The following is an 18576-nucleotide window of genomic DNA, read 5'->3' on the forward strand; positions in this document are numbered from 1 at the left end:
AACTACTTACTAGATCTCGTTCAAACCAATTTTCGGTGCAAGTTTGTATGGTAATGTACCTGCATCATATATTTTTTTTAGTTTTATTATTCTCTTATTTTAGAAGTTACAGGGGGGGACAGACAGACAGACATGACGAATCTATAAGGGTTCCGTTTTTTGCCATTGGCTACGGAACCCTAAAAACGAGAAAAAAAACCAGTTTTGTTACATTAATAAACTTCCCATTTCAGTATTAATGGCTATCCTAATGGGTCACAAGTCCGCAAATAATAGCTCGTGGGGTTGCGTAGTTAGCAGGGAAAACACAAATAAACACATCCAATAAATTACTATCATCACTAACGAGCGGTCCCCGGCTGCGGAATGTTAATATGCAAACTTGTACTAATTGTCTGTTCCTTTTTAACCCTAATTGTATGGTTTTAACCTCAAAATGGCGGTTGGTTACATTTTAACTCATACAAAAACACTTTTTTGGGGTTTCGTACCTCAAAAGGAAAAAGGAACTCATATAGGATCACTTTGTTGTCTGTCTGTCTGTCCGTCTGTCCATCCGGTGTATTTAATACAATTTGCATAAGCTTTGCCTATATGGGGTTTTAAGATATCTTTGCTTAGGTATAAATTGCCAAATCGCTCCTGTTGGGAATCGAACCTTGGGATCTTCCACAAGCAGTGGCGTGCAGGTCATAAAGGCATAAATGCAGTGCTTACCCCAGTTGTAATGGCTCAATGCATATTTTTCATTATGACCAACCAGTAAAACAGATTTTCACCTAACTAATGCCTACCCTGGCACCAAACCCTGTGCACGCCACTGCCCACAAGACCATAGCACTCACCACTAGGAACTCCAGGGGAGGTCGTTTATTTGGAAAAAAGCCGGCGGCAGAGGCGTGTAGTGTACAATATGAAATCTCAGCAATCTACCGAAAAAATGCTCGACCTCCCAAAGTATGTGCCTTGAAAGTAATAACGAGTATAATGGAATTTTATGTCTTACTTCAAAACGAGTTGCCATTTCGCTCATTTTGATAATTTCTACCAAATTGCTGCCATCATGGTGGAATTATAATGAAGAAAAATGTCCTAAGTTGTGGACTGTGACTTTGCTTGCTAAGACTTCTTTTTCAGGGTTCCGTACCTCAAAAGGAAAAAACCGGCCAAGTGCGAGTCAGGCTCGCGCAATGGGGGTTATGTACTACAGTCGTATTTTTTCGACATTTTTCAGGACAATTCAAAAACTATGATACATAAAAATAAATAAAAATCTGTTTTAGAATGCACAGGTGAATACCTTTCATATGATACGCCACTTGATATAGAAAATGCTAAATGTAAATGTTCATGACCACAATTTAATTTTTGTGTGATGTACTAACCACAAATTCACGGTTTTCAGATTTTTCCCCGAATGACAGCTATAAGATCTACCTACCTGCTTTCTAGGTCAACGGGAAGTACCCTGTAGGTTTCTTGACAGACCGACAGACAGACAGACAGACAGACTGACAGACAGACAACAAAGTGATCCTATAAGGGTTCCGTTTTTTCTTTTGAGGTACGGAACCCTAAAAAAGGAACCTTTATAGGAACACTTTGTTGTCTGTTTGTCAAAAAACCTACAGGGTACTTTCCGTTGACCTAGAATCATGAAATTTGGCAGAAAGGTAGGTCTTTTAGCAGACATAAGAGGAAAAATCTGAAAACCGTGAATTTGTGGTGACTGACTGATCTATCAACGCACAGCTCAAACTACTGGACGGATCGGGCTGAAATTTGGCATGCAGATAGCTATTATGACGCAGACATCCACTAAGAAAGGATTTTTGAAAATACAACCCCTAAGGGGGTAAAATAGGGGTTTGGAATTTGTGTAGTCCCGGATAAAGTCGCGATAAGCTAGTTAACAATATTAGGTAACTACTAACCTGAAAAAAACCCCAAAAATAAATCCGAAATCATTACATACAAAGTGTTATATAAACTCACCCCTATAATCACCCCTCGAAAAAAATCAATTCCAAATAACAAATAGACAAACGATACGCTACCCTATACCTGTGAGAATAGAGTTGAAAATCGTTTGTCACTCGACAACAATTCATTAAAAATGTTGCCATACAAATTTGTGTTTTACAGCACTTGGGCGTAAAGTTCATTATTGTATGGGTAAAGATAATGCTTGTAACGTGGTTTGAATACGTAATGAGACATGGATGTATGGGAGTTTGGACGCGGTGGTTTGAATGTATTAAAATTGCTGTTTATTTTGCTACAGCTATTGATAAATTATTCGTTCTTAGGAATTATAAAAGGTAAAGAGTTCTTCATAAAGTTCTCAAAGGTGTGTGAAGTCTGCAAATCCGTACTTGGCCAGCGTGGTAGACTACGCCTTAAACCCTTCTTTCATACAACATAATTGTACCCCAAAATAACTGCTGCACTTTCTCAAAAAGCGCATTTGCATTTGGTGTTAAAATTTTTAATCATATACCACTCAATATTAAAAAAACAGAAGGCAATATGTTTAAAAATAAATTAAGAAATTGGTTAATTAGTAAGGCCTTTTATAATGTTAATGAGTATTTTTATGAAAATTATTGATGTAAGTATAGTATGTAAGTACCTAGGTAGTGTTTTTTAGTTTTGTAAACAAAATAGTTAAAAATTGTAATATTAAATGTAACCAGTATTGCACGCCACAAAGTGGCAAACTGTTAGAACTTTATAACAAGTATAACACCTAATGTACCTACACAGTTAATGCAATAAAATTTATTCTATTCTATTCTATTCTGAGAGGAGACCCGTGTGCTCAATAGTGATGGGTTAATGATGATTTTCGTGACAGACAAAACAGACAGACGGACAGACAGACAGACAGATATACATACATACAGACAGATAGACAGACAGACAGACATACAGACAGATAGACAGACAGACAGACATACAGACATACAACGAAGTGATCCTATAAGGGTTCTTTTTTCCTTTCGAGGTACGGAACCCTAAAAATGGTGGCTCTTTACCAGGGTTGCCATATCCTTTGGAAAATGTAATTCTGTCATCGGTGTAAAATCAATGTTACACAAGTTGTACTGAAATGTACAAAACGCGTGAAAACACTTCGACTTGTCGCCTTCGGTTTAGTAGTTAAGATTATCAGGATTAGCTACTTGGTTTCGTAGGTTCGAATCCTTTATCTATAAAGAGTGAATGCAGTATGTCTATACTAGCTGATTTCGCCCGCGTGGAATTACGTTTTTCAAAATCCCGCGGGAACTCTTTGATTTTCCGGGATAAAAAGTAGCCTATGTGTTAATCCAGGGTATAATCTATCTCAATTCCAAATTTCAGCCAAATCCATCCAGTACTTTGCGTGAAGGAGTAACAAACATACACACACACACACACACACACACACACACACACACACACATACAAACTTTCGCCTTTATAATATTAGTCGGGATGGGGTATCATATGAAAGGGCTTCACCTGTGCATTCTAAAACTGATTTTTATTTAAATAAATAAAACTAAATTTTTACGCATCATAGTTTTTTAATTATCGTGCAAAATGTCGAAAAAATACGACTGAATTACGGAACCCTCGTTGCGCGAGCCTGACTCGCACTTGGCTAGTTTTTTTTTCATTAATTTTTAAAACAAAAAGGTTCAACCCTAGTTATTATTTGTTAATCCCGCACCAGTTATAGGCACAGCCCTGACAGCCAAGTGTCTACGTCAAAGTATGTGGAACAATAAATGTGAAATTTATCTGTTACGAGTATACGAGGGGACAAACAAACAGAAAAAAAACCGGCCAAGTGCGAGTCAGGCTCGCACACTGAGGGTTCCGTACTACAGTCGTATTTTTTCCACATTTTGCACGATAATTCAAAAACTATAATGCATAAAAATAAATAAAAATCTGTTTTAGAATGCACAGGTAAAGCCCTTTCATATGATACCCCACTTGATATAGTTATCTTACTTCAAAAATTGAAAATACTGATTATTAGTTCATGACCACAATTTAATTTTTTTTGTGTGATCTAACCCTAAATTCACAGTTATCAGATTTTTCCCCTAAAGCCAGCTATAAGAGCCACCTACCTGCCAAATTTCATGATTCTAGGTCAACGGGAAGTACCCTGTAGCTTTCTTGACAGACAGACAGACAACAAAGTGATCCTATAAGGGTTCCGTTTTTCCTTTATAGGTACGGAACCCTAAAAACTCAAAACTGTTGAAATCAAGTTATTAGCGAATGCCTGGTCAGAAAAACTATAGCGCTTTGGTGGCCGGTTCTTAGTACTGTAGTGATGTATCGATTAATTGTTATCGATAAATTGGTTTCTAATTGTTTTGCAATTAGGCTTTGAACAATAGTTGTTCAATTCAACAATCATAGTTGTTGTGGAAGAGTGATGGATAAAGTCTTTTTTTTCCCGTTGAGAAGCAGGTTATTAGCTTCGAACCACTGTACTAACTTGGTGAGAGAATTGTTTACTTCATCAAAAGTTGTTAAGTATCGATTGATTTTAAATAAAAGTGATGTATCATCAGCAAACAAGACTATCCCGTAATTGTCCTTAGCGAGGTAAGGAAGGTCATTGATGTAAATAAGGAACAGAAAAGGTCCTAAGATGGAACCTTGTGGCACCCCCATTTTTACAACGGATCCGGGAGATCGCTTTCCATTCACGTCTACCCTTTGTATTCTATCATTTAGGTAAGAACTCATCAATTCCAATGCTGCACCCCTAATTCCATAATGGTGCAATTTCGCGACCAATGTTTCATGATCAACGCAGTCGAAAGCCTTGGATAAATCACATAAAACGCCAAGCGCATCACGTGATTCCTCCCAGGCTTCAAATATATTTAGTATTAAATCAACACCAGCATCGGTTGTTGAGCGACCCCCGTGTAAAACCAAACTGTTTGGTGTGAAATAAATCATTAATGTTGAAAAAATTAAGCAGTTGAGTTAAAATTATTTTTTCAAAGATTTTACTAAAAGTGGGTAGTACAGATATCGGTCTGAAGTTAGTGGGGTCACTAGTACTACCTGATTTAAATAATGGAATTATTTTACTATATTTCATTAAGTCTGGAAACTCACCACAGTCAACACAATTATTGAATATTAATGCTAACTCGGGTGCAACAATATCAATTAATGATTTCACAACGTTAACGGAAATGCCCCACAGATCATTTGTTTTCTTATTATTAATTAATTTAAAAGCTTTGATAACGTCAGAGCAACTAACGTGCCTGAATTCAAACATTTATTACATTCCGGCACGTTATCCTCCAATAGTGAGAGAGCGGCGGCTGCTGAAGAGTTCAATGATTTTGTAGTAGAAACAGGAATATCTGTAAAGAAGGTCTCGAAAACGGTTTGCAACCTCGGGGTCTGACGTAATCAAACTTGTCATGATATTTTAGTTCAAAATTACAAGTTTTATGTGTCACTCTTCCTGTTTCTTCGTTAACTATTTCCAGGTAGTTTTTACTACATTGGAGCTGTTTTTAATTTTGCCTGGATATATTTTGACTTGGCTGCAATGCAATCTCTCTTAAACTTTTTGGAAAACAGTTGAACGTACTGCTTGAATTCGTCACCAGTATCATATTGTCGCTCCGCATACAATTCATATAGTTTTTGTCTACTTTTATGTAGTTCTACTGTTGCCCATTCACTAAAAACTTTTGCATCAGTAGTCAAGACCGATTTACTGGTGAATATTGAGTTAAATATAGTATTGAATATATTAAAAAATGTATTATACATTTCATCAGGACTAAACCCATTTGACAAAAATGGAAGGTGTTTCATAAGGCTTAGTCTCATATTCTCAATTCGGTCAGACGTTACTGGTACAAAGGTTATTCTACGTTTAGAATTTTTTTTCTTCAAATTTTCAAACTGGATCAACTGTCCACAATGATCCGAATCCAATTTGCTAATTATGGTTTAAGTCGATGTTATGATGTCGATAAATTGGTTAGTAACTAAGCTTTGTACTATCGACGTTTAGTACTTGGTGGCTGTAGTGGATTAGTGATGGATAAAGTTGATGTTGTGATATCGATAAATTGGTTTGTAACTGTTTTGCAATAAGTTATTAAATAATCGATTTTGATAGCTGTTCTTATTAGGTAGTAGTGCATTGATGGATAAAATCGATGTTATGATATCGATAAATTAGCTTGTATAATCGTTTTGCAATTAGGCTTTGAAAAATCGATATCGATGTTGCTACAGCTACAACATAGATCTCGATTTTATTCCTAATAGGTAGTGGAGTCAAAGTGGATTAAAACTTTAGTGAAGTGGAATCTCTATCTTCGTTATATAATGATATCGATATTTTTAAAGTGAAACATTTTCTTGATTATATCTATATTTTTACTCAACACGCATTGAAGTAGGAATGCGATAATTGTTTCTATATTTTTATAATATTATATTTCTTAATAAATGCTGCCTAATTAACTAAAAATTCTTGGCATGATTTATAAATAGAAATACTTGCATTCTATATAGAGTTACGTAAACCTGGTCGCACATTTGACTCTTATATCGCACGCATAGAAACCTTTTTTTATTCTGATACAAGTTAGCCCTTGACTACGATCTCATCTGATGATGCAATCTAAGATGGAAGCTGGCTAACTTGGAAGGGGTATGGCAGTTTCATTTTAAACCAATATCCCTAAGCGGTTTCTACACAGCATCGTACTGGAACGCTAAATCGCTTGGCAGCACAGCTTTGCCTATATGCTGGCATCCATATTATATGCTGCCATATATATTAGTTGGCGCGCTGCCATCGTTATGCCAAAGTAAACTTTTTTTTAAATAAAAATAGCGATATGAGGGTGAAATTGCTTATGGTGGCATAAGGTGTGGTTACAAAAAGGAGGGTGGAATGAGGTCAAACAACTCCTCAGAACACCATCCAATATTATTTTGAGTTTTTATCTAGAAAGCCGTTTTGTCGATATGCCATTCGCCTTAGATTTGTCAAGATTTCGATAGAAGTTATGTTTTAAAATATTTGAGTCTGGAGTTTATCGCACGTGCGGAGCGTAATGTGCGACTAACTTAACAGCGGATTATTGTGAATTAAGTAAATGCTCGAGTGTGCATTGCTTAGATTCTATTCAAATAGGTTGGTCGCCATATTGAGTGGAGGAAAACACAATTTAAGACTTAATTGTATGATTACTGTTATTATCGCGAATTGATTTTGTAAATGGATTCGATTTAATCTACATTGAATTATTATGTATTTATGTAATTTACTCGAAGGCTGGGCAATACGGGTAATAGCTAAATGACATATACGAATGTCTTTGTTATGTCACTTATGTAAAACACTTATGTAAATCTATACAACGTTAGTTTTAGTATACGCAAAACCTGAAAGTAGTTTGGTCAGAATCAGTAACAGAATCGATTGTAATCATTTTTAGTACGGGTTATATTTGACCAAAAAGTACCTACTTTAAAATCCTGTAAGTTTGAATACCGAGTTGAATGACTGCATGCACCAGCTGATTCGGGCTGCGCGAGCGAGAGCGCGCACGATCGACCCCAGTCGTCCCGTTTGCTCACAGCCGCTCGCTTGGGGTGACCATGTTTTTCGAGGACAACTACTCAGCACAACAAGCTGTTTGTCTGGTGGGAGGCTTCGGCCGTGGCTAGTTACCACCCTACCGGCAAAGCCGTGCCGCGAAGCGATTTAGCGTTACGGTACGATGCCGTGTAGAAACCAAAGGGGTATGGGTTTAATAAAAACTGTCACACCCCTTCCAGGTTAGCCCGCTATCATCTTAGAGTGCATCAAGGGCTAACTTGTATCTGAATAAAAAAAAAAAAAGCTTATAACTTCGTAAATTTTCATTTAATATTTTTGAAATTTTGTTAATATATTCTTTATGTAAAAATATTCAACAAGTGTTTGGGTTTTTGCGTCAAATAAAACTAACGTTGTAACGTGGAAAAGCTGACTGACTAGTTCAAAACTACTACTGAAAAGTTTAAACCTAGCCTTACCCTTAAAGTTTAATAAGCTTTTTTGGTAGTCACTGATCGTTCCTCCCAGTGTTAGGGTCAATACGCAGAGAAAGTTTCAACTTTTATAAAATAACGAAGATCTGGCACGCGCTGGCTCTCTCTCTATTGCCTCTAGAGGTTGAATTTTCGATTTTCAGGTGTCAAGAAACCTACAGGGTACTTCCCGTTGACCTAGAATCATGAAATTTGGCAGGTAGATAGATCTTATAGCTGAAATTTGGGGAAAAATCTGAAAACCGTGAATTTAGGGTTAGATCACACAAAAAAAATTAAATTGTGGTCATGAACTAATAATTAGTATTTTCAACTTTCGAAGTGAGTGACTATATCAAGTGGGGTATATGAAAGGTCTTCACCTGTGCATTGTAAAACAGATTTTTATTTATTTTTATGTATCATAGTTTTTGAAGTATCGTGCAAAATGTCGAAAAAATACGACTGTAGTACGGAACCCTCATTGCGCGAGCCTGACTCGCACTTGGCCGGTTTTTTTATAAGCTTTTCCTTTTATTACATAGCAACATGAACAAGGTTGCAGTATTTTAAAATTCATATCAATTTTAGATAACAAGCATTTAAAGAATAATATTGATAAATAATTACACTTGAACACTAGTCACTACAACTACAAATTGCAATAGTTGTAAAAAATTAACAATACTGTTAACAAATTGTAAATTGAGGATGCTTGCTTAACATTTTATTGGCGGACACGATTAAACTTGAATTAATCAATAACATTTTTATTATGTTACAATGTTATCGCAGATTAAATTAAAAACCGGCCAAGTGCGAGTCGGACTCGCACACGAAGGGTTCCGTACCATCTTACAAGATATACTTAACACTATATACTTTTTTATGCATGGTGGCCATTTTGATTTTTAGGGTTCCGTACCTCAAGAGGAAAAAGAGAACCCTTATAGGATCACTTTGTGATCCTATAAGGGTTCTGAAAAATCTGAAAACCGTGAATTTAGGGTTAGATCACACAAAAAAATTAAATTGTGGCCATGAACTAATAAGTAGTATTTTCAACTTTCGAAGTGTATCACGAAGTGTTTCGAACTATATCAAGTGGGGTATCATATGAGAGGTCTTCACCTGTACATTCTAAAACAGATTTTTATTTATTTTTATGAATCATAGTTTTTGAATTATCGTGCAAAATGTCGAAAAAATACGACTGTAGTACGGAACCCTCATTGCGCGAGCCTGACTCGCACTTGGCCGGTTTTTTATTATTTGTCGTTATGGCAGCAATAGATATTATATCTAGATATCAATAGACACGCGAACTTAAAATTAAAGCTATCGAGGTTTCCAAACGCGCCTAGGTCTGAGAAGAGCCCACAACAAACTCAGCCGGGTATTAACAGCCGGGTTTTTTCAAGGTTTTATTAGGTTGTGACATGCGGAACTCTGAGACGAATCCTTTACTAATTTTAATATAAATTAGTAAAGTAGAAATCTTAGGTTAGTACTTCTATCTATCTTGCATTTAGCTTAAGCATGGACAGAAAAAAACGGTTATTTATAAACCGAAATTGATAATTGTCTAAAAATGCAACATTATTCAATCAATATTAACTGTTTTCAGAGGATGCCATTTTTGTAATAGCGGGATGTAATTGTTTGAAAATATAATTGAATAATAAATTATAATGTTACAAAGTAAAACACTTTTTTTTTTTTATTCAGATACAAGTTAGCCCTTGACTGCAATCTCACCTGGTGGTAAGTGATGATGCAGTCTAAGATGATAGCGGGCTAACCTGGAAGGGGTATGGCAGTTTTTATTAAACCCATACCCCTTTGGTTTCTACACGGCATCGTACCGGAACGCTAAATCGCTTGGCGGCACGGCTTTGCCGGTAGGGTGGTAACTAGCCACGGCCGAAGCCTCCCACCAGAAGACACGCATCCATATACATCCATATAATTAAAATTATTAATTAATAAACTTTTAATTTGTATCTTTTAAAAAAATTAACAAATAAGTATTTAATTAAATGTTGCTTGGTTAACATAAAAAAAAATTAAAATTAGCAACGTATGTTCGCATATACAGGGTGTAACCAGGACGCTAGCAAAAACGAAGAGAGGTGGTACTTCTGATGATTACAGATATGATAACACCAAAAAAAACGCGAAAAATAATCTTTAAAAAATCCTATATTTTGTAAAAGTTCACGATGCATCGCAAATAAAACATCTGACTGACGCTAGAGATCAACGAACGTTACGTACGTAGGCCATTCGGAGTCATTGCCGCGTCGTAGGTGGGGCATTGACCCGAGTTTTGCACATCGTACATTGCGGGTTGAAAAATACTAAATCACTAAAACTACAAAATAAGGCAAATGCTTATTGGTAGATATACCTATTCGATTGTGTTTAGGTAGTAGGTACTTATAACAATAACGCTAACGTTTTTGCTAGCGTTCTGGTTACACCCTGTATTAATTTGATAACCTGTTAAAAATCCTATTATTATATATATCCTATTATATATTAATAGACATGAAATAGGTACATAGGTTGAGCTCAATTTTTTTTTCACTGTAGTGAAAAAATACAACACAATTTTTATCGATAAAGCACCAAAATCAGGCGCATCCCTAATGTTGGGCCGTAAGAACAATCGTCACAGTAGCAAGAAGTGGTAAGCTTACTAATTAGAGGGGACTAAATGCCTTCCAACGAGTACAGTCGCGGGATTCAGTGGTAATTAACGAAATAGTAAGGAATTTCACCCTCATTACCTGGGTGTCTGGTGCACTTCGACCGTTCACTGTGCCAGATGACAGATCCTTCTTTCCACGCACATTCAAACTGCGGAACCAACTCCCATCGGCGGTGTTCCCACTAGATTACAACATGGGGTTATTCAAGGGGCGGACCAACAGATTCCTAAAAGACCGGCAACGCATCAGCGGTTCCTCTGGTGCTGCAAATGTTCATGGGCGGCGGTAATCACTGAACATCAGGTGACCCGCCTGCTCGTTTGCTCGCTATCTCTTTTTTTCTTAGAAAAAAAATTTGTCCTTAGTACGCGACAAAAAGTAATGTACATCGGTCTCTAGAATGACATTTCGGCTTTGTAGAGCGTTCTCCTGTCACTCATACCTATATGACGTTTTGTTGTCTCAACGACAGATACAGTGCTCAACAAATCTGCTATCTCCTTCTAAAGGTCGATGTACCTACATCACATTCGGCCGTGTACTGTAGGCACTTAAGTTTTTTTAATCTGGTTTTTAGGGTTCCGTAGTAAACAAGGGACACTTATAGTTTCGCCATGTCCGTCCGTCCTTGGTTAATCTCAGAGACTATTAGTGCTAGAAATCTGTAATTTGGCATGGGTATAAATATTTATTCACGCCGACAAAGTGGTGAAATAAAATTGTGATCAATATTTTTTTAGGGTAGCTCCCCTACATGTAAAGTGGGGATGAATTTTTTTTTCTCGTCTAGGTACCCCATAGTGTGGGGTATGCCAAATTTCTGCCCGATTTGTCCAGTAGTTTGAACTGTGCTTTGATAGATCAGTCAGTCAACTTTTATAAATAGATAATGATGAGCCGCTTGTCTGTCCGTCTGTACGTGTGTTTGGGCCCAGACGGTCCATATCAGGGCTTCGATGATCCCGCTGCGGGATGTTTTTGCGACTTACCAACTGTGACACCTAGTTCCCTATCATCATCATCATCAACCGATAGACGTCCACAGCTGGATATAGGTCTCTTGTAGGGACTTCCACACGCCGCCTGAATCCAGCGGCTCCCTGCGACTCGTCTGATGTTGTCCGTCCACCTAGTGGGGGGTCTTCCAACGCTGCGTCTTCCGGTGCAAGGTCGCCATTCCAGCACCTTGGGACCCCAACGTCTATCAGCTGTACGACCTATGTGCCCTGCCCATTGCCACTTCAGCTTCGCAACCCGTTGAGCTATGTCGGTTACTCTAGTTCTCCTACGGATCTCCTCATTTCCTCATTGATCACGTAGAGAAACTCCGCACATAGCTCTCTCCATCGCCCGCTGAGTGACTCTGAGCTTTCTTATGAGGTCCATATCTTTCTATACTTACTAGTAATTCCATCAATACCATGGTCAACCTATTGCTGGATCACTACAGAGCACGGGTCTCTTCTCAGAGTGAGAAGGGTTTTGGCCATAGTCTACGACGCTGGCTAAGTGCGGATTAGCATACTTCGCACACCATTAAGAACATAATGGAGAACTTTCAAGCACACAGGTTTCCTCAAGATAATTTCCTTCACCGTTAAATCAAGTGGTAGGTAATTACTCATAAAAACCAGCTAAGTGCGAATCAGACTCCCGCACTGAGGGTTCCGTACTATCTATCTATTTTATCGACATTTTGCACGATAAATCAAACACTAGGTATTAAGCTTTAAAATAAATAAAAATCTGTTTTAGAATGTACAGGTGAAGCCCTTTCATATGATACCCCACTTGATATATTATGGTAATCTTACTTTGAAAGTTGAAAATAACAATATTTGTTCATGAACACATTTGAATTTTTTTCTTGTGATGTAACCACAAGCACAGAATATACAATAGCCACAAGTTCACGATTTCCAGACTTTTCCCCTCATGTCTGCTTTACCTAAGACCTACCTTTCTGCCGAATTTCAAGATTCTAGGACAACGGGAAGTACCTACCCGATTAGGTTTCTTGATAGACAGACAGACAGACGGATAGACTGATACGAAATGATCCTATAAGGGATCCGTTTTCCCTTTTGAGGTACGGAACTCTAAAAAACATGCATAACTCCGAAAAGGTGCGTGCCCGAGATCGAACCCCCGACCTCCGATGAGGAATTGGACGTCCTAACCACTAGACTATCTCTTAGTTCTCTACTACAAGGTCCATATTTAGCTATTATGAGGGTAGGCAATAAAATTTAACGACCTCACATAGCAAGCGCATAACATAATATAGTATGTCCTTATACGACGGGTAGTTTTGTCTAGAAACAAGATTTTTATTAGGAATAGGGGACTTGATAATTGATTAAGTAATTACTTATAAGAAACTGCCCCCATGGTCTAGTGGTTAATATGTTCGACTGCGGATGACGAGGGACTGGGTTTTATTCCAAAAATAGATATTGAGGTTTTTCTGTTAAGAAATTTTTAGTAGGTAGGTACGAAGTTTAGAAGTTAGCAGACGTAAAGCTGTCGCGGTCCTGCAACTAATCTCTCTCCGGTCGTGTCCGATTTCCGTCCCATCGGGCTATGAGAGTGAGGAAATAGAGAGTGCACCTGTGTTTCAAAATTAAAAAGTGTTATTTCTTTTACGATGGTACGGAACCTTTTGCGTGCGAATCCGACTCGCACTCGGCCGGTTTTTTTAAATAAAGATAATAGAGCCGTTTAAAGTTTTAAACGCAGAGGGAGTGTCGCCATTTAATAATCCAAAATGGCGGAACTGTAAAAACAGTAACTGTCTGGTAAATGCGTTAATGGTATTATTATAGATACAATTGACGTGAAGAACGTACTGCGAAATATGTAGAGGGTTCGTTGTCGAGGGAGGGACTATACTTTATCCGCGTAAAGAAGTTAGTATAGCGCTCTCTCTGATACGTATAATAATCCAAATATACCTATATAAGTGACTGACTGACTGATGTATCAACGCACAGCTCAAACTACTGGACGGATCGGGCTTAAATTTGGCATCCAGATAGCTATTATGACGTAGACATCCGCTAAGAAAGGATTTTTGAAAATTTAACCCCTAAGGGTGTGACATAGGGGTTTGAAATTTGTGTAGTCCACGCGAAAGAAGTGGCGTGCATAAGCTAGTCCCATACAAACATGATAGAAAACAGCTGCTCGACTGCGGTAAAATGACAGCTACAATGTCACGATCGCAATTACGTCTGATTGGTTGACGCTCGCTCACTATTGGCAACAATGCATTGTTACGACAAGAATCGCACAAATTCAGCCAATCACAGCAATTGCGATTGTAAGAATGATTGATGCAGGTTTTACGAAATCGACCTACAGATTAAAATCTTAGTGGGCGCTAACCATTTTGAATCATATCACAAACGAAACTAAGTAGGTAGGTATGTTTTGTAACAGAATTTCGAATGTTTTTGGAATCATGTTTGTGATGGTGTGGTGACTAAAAATGGTCAACGCCAACTGAGATTTTTTGTCTCTATCATAAAATTTTGGATGGGATTACGTAACAGGAAGAACGTTAACCTCTTTTCGTAGATAGAGTATAGCAACCCGCCCTGGCTTCGCACGGGAGGCATTAAGGTTGTATATGAGTGACATAATGTTGACTGAATGGTCGCCTAAAGAAGCCCCTATCTTGACTTTCAGTGTTAGTCATTAAGTGGTCAGACCATTTCTAAATACACGTGGACAAAGCCGATGGCGTCCCACATAACCAGAAAGTTTTAATTTTGTCGTTGCCTATTTTTCTGCTAAACAATGAAAATCTTATTCGAATCCAATACGAATAGCTTAAAACATTCTATACTAACGCACACAAGCATAAAATTCACGTGAGCGTGTGTAAATATTATGAAAAAAAAAACCGGTTTCTCGGACAAGCGCGAAACGTGCTTAAAGAGCGATAATTTAAAATTGGAACGGCATAAAACGTAATTATGTTGTCAATGCTGTATCTTTTTAATCTGTTCCGATATGACGTCTGTGGGAGTCGCTTGATAAGTAACTTGAATGCTAAGGCTTATTGTCTTTGGTTTATTTGCCGTTCAAATAGAAAAAAAAAAACCCAGCCTAGTGCGAGTCAGGCTCGCGCAACGAGGGTTCCGTACTACAGTCGTATTTTTTCCACATTTTGCATAATTCAAAAACTATGATGCATAAAAATAAATAAAAATCTGTTTTAGAATGTACAGGTGAAGACCTTTCATATGATACCCCACTTGATATAGTCACTCACTTCGAAAGTTGAAAATACTAATTATTAGTTCATGACCACAATTTTTTTTTTGTGTGATCTAACCCTAAATTCACGGTTTTTAGATTTTTCCCCAAATGTCAGCTTAGGGTTCCGTACCTCAAAAGGAAAAACAGAACCCTTATAGGATCACTTTGTTGTCTGTCTGTCTGTCTGTCAAGAAACCTACAGGGTACTTCCCGTTGACCTAGAATCATGAAATTTGGCAGGTAGATAGATCTTGTACTTAGCTAGTAGACATTACATTGCAGCCTCTAGTATAATAATAACTCTAGCTATGCCTACAGCTGTGATAGCCTAGTGGTTAGGACGTCCGCCTTTTAATCGGAGGTCGGGGGTTCGATCCCAGGCACGCACCACTAACTTTTCGGAGTTATGTGCGTTTTAATTAATTAAATATCACTTGCTTAAACGGTGAAGGAATACATCGTGAGGAAACCTGCATGTCTGAGAGTTCTCTATAATGTTCTCAAAGGGGTGTGAAGCCTACCAATCCGCACATGGCCAGCGTGGTAGACTATGGCCAAAACCCTTCTCACTCTGAGAGGAGATCCGTGTTCTGTAGTGAGCCGGCGATGGGTTGATCACGATGATGATGATGCCGACAGCAATATAGTTATTAACTTGCCACGATTTATTAAACACGAATTATGAAAAGCAAAAAACTAAATCATAATTTGCGTAGCCGATTCCAAGATAAGAAAATACAACTTCATTAACAACAATTAAAAAACCAGCCAAGTGCGAGTCAGGCTCGTGCACCGAGGGTTCCTAACTGCAGTCGTATTTTATCGACGTTTCATATGATATGATATAGTAATTGGTATAGTAATCTTACTTTAAAAGTTGAAAATTGTCTACCAATCCGCACATGGCCAGCGTGGTAGACTAGGGCCAAAACCCATCTCACTCTGAGAGGAGACCCGCGCTCTGTAGTGAGCCGGTGATGGGTTGATCATGATGATGATGAGACAAAACTTATCACAAAAAAATTATATTAGAATAGAATAGAATAGAATAAATTTTATTGCATTAACTGTGTAGGTACATTAGGTGTTATACTTGTTATAAAGTTCTAACAGTTTGCCACTTTGTATTTACAAAAATATACGCCGTCCAAATGGTCATTTATGGCCAAGGCTTAGGTAGCTGTTGAGCTAAATAAGCACCCGCTCTCAGGGTCACAAGAAGTGAAAACTGAAAAGTGTTAGTTCTTGTACCATGGTACGGAATTCTTCGTTTTTACTCTTGGCCGATTTTTATTTAAATACCATCTAAGGAGGGCCCAGTGGTTCCCAAAATTTTTGCCCAGCATTTTTTATGCTTTTATTAATATTTTATTGCTTTTTTACAAATTAAGAATCATGATTACCAATAGACGATAGAACAGAGTAAACATACATATGACCTAAAAGCCTTGCGATTCCAACTATATTCCATTGCTGGGTATCTACGACCTATCTAATAAATAATTATTATTTATAACTAGGTGTTAAATAAATAATGGCGGATTTAAATGCTCTACATAGGTAATTAGGTAGATAGGTGCCCGCATAGATCATTATGATCTAGGTACCTTTATAGCTAGGTAACCTAGGGGTAATTAAGTAACCATGTGTTATCTTACTAGCTTATTCCCGTGACTTCGTCCGCGTGAAACACAAATTCCAAACTCCTGTTTTCCCCTTTAGGAGTTGAATTTTCAAAAATCCTTTCTTAGCAGGTGTCTACACCATAATACCTAGATCAGATCCATGATAGATCAGTCAGTCAGTCAACTTTTTTCCTTTTATATATTTAGAGTATGGACATCCCGTGTCTGTAGAAATAAATGCGAAAATGCAAGGTCGAAAATGTAGACCTTTGCCCAATATTGGGACACGTGAGGCTGAAAATAAAAATAGATGAATTGTGTGTTCTCTTGGCCTCCTACTTGAACAATCTAATCAACTATAAACGCAATAAAACTAATAGCTTTTAACTTATTTTCTTAATAGTACAATGACTGAAATCAGCTGTTTTCACCTGATGTTATCGATAATAACCGGATCCGACGGCATAACGAGGCAAGACATTTTTATCAAAGTTTAAAAAAAAGAACCAGTTCCAAGTTCGGTATAAGTACACCAATAAAAAATTAGTTGCGACTTTATCCGTTCCTCAATAATAATAAAATAATGACCACGATTCACAAAAAAATTAAATTAAAAAGAAAAAGTATTATGGCACTTACCAGAACTAGGCCTATCGCTGTACCGTGTACAATATACCCAAGCAGGCCATAGATTGCTATTCCCACTCTGGCTATTAGTATCTGTACTCCCACACGTGGACAACGCCCCACTAGACGTCGAAGATACTATTGAACTTGCCGAGTCCGGCCTCTTTTGTGGCTCTATAATCTTTGGTTGCTCTTTTTGCATCTGTATATTCTGCTCACCGATATTTGATACAGTCTGTCTTAACCCACCGAGCGGCGGTAATGCACTAAAATCATCTTTCGATTTCAAATAATCAAAATTGAATTTCGAATACTCTTTAGTTACATCATTTGATAAATAGGGTTTGTACAAAATACTGTGATTGGGACCGACATGTTTGGGACCTTCTATTTTGTTCGTTTTTCGAATTGCATTCAAACCAAATTCTGGGTGTAAAATGTTGCTTATTGAAAAAGGGATGGATATCGGAGGTTGTCGGTTCCTTTTATCTTCAAAACTGTCTTGGATAACAGGTTTTACGTCTGGTGTTTCAGGTCTGAAGTAGTTTTGGTAGTCCATGCCATTTTGGCTATGTTCAGGACTCATTGGAGGGGAATTTGGCTGCACTTTGACAACTGTCATTGATCTGTCAAACCTTGAGTCAATAGTCGTGCAAGTATATTGACTTGGATATGAATTTCTTACTTCAACTGTAGTAGAATGAGGAGCAGGAACTCTACCGTTCACAGGACCGGGACTGTTGGCTTGATTTGGACTGCAACGGTCTTCGAACGCCATTTTTTATTTTTCCAAAAACACGTCTCAAAAGTCTTTCAAATGTTAATGTACGCGATAACAACGTCTCTATATCATCAAATATGAATACATGTCTCAATCCACTTAGCAATTCAAATTTCCGAACTGTCAAACTGTCAAAAGCCGGTTTGACAGCACGATGTGCTCGCGGCGGCGGCCACCGAACGACTGTGCCCCCACGCTTTCGAACCCCAGACACGCCCAAAGAGCAAACAAGGTTTAGAATCCCCACCCTTGTTATTCGAAGGCGTAACTGTCGTTGCCCAACGAGGCAAACGATCTTTTGTCCTACTCTTCCTTATGGAATGTTTGTGTTGTTAAAAAGAGAGATGTATAGAGACAATTGATTTAACCTGATTGTGTATTTAGGGGCATGGAGATTTGTAATTCAGTTGTAAATTGCTATGGCTCTTTTGCAGGTTCATAATGTATCAATAATACGCTCGGGCTCGCTTTGAGCGGCGCAGAA

The 18576-nt window shown here is 37.8% G+C and overlaps 1 protein-coding gene across 1 annotated transcript in view; it reads right to left on the bottom strand.

The window, feature by feature from the left end:
- Positions 1-18259, bottom strand: part of LOC117994745 (segmentation polarity homeobox protein engrailed-like) — a 30589-nt gene extending 12330 nt beyond the window's left edge. Inside the window, 1 exon segment of the mRNA XM_034982699.2 lies at positions 17324-18259. Within this exon segment, the coding sequence (XP_034838590.2) occupies positions 17324-18089 (766 nt within the window). The 5' untranslated portion in view covers positions 18090-18259.
- Between the last annotated feature and the right edge of the window lie 317 nt (positions 18260-18576).

Source organism: Maniola hyperantus, chromosome 27 (genome assembly GCF_902806685.2).
Source record: "Maniola hyperantus chromosome 27, iAphHyp1.2, whole genome shotgun sequence".
NCBI classification, from domain to species: domain Eukaryota; kingdom Metazoa; phylum Arthropoda; class Insecta; order Lepidoptera; family Nymphalidae; genus Maniola; species Maniola hyperantus.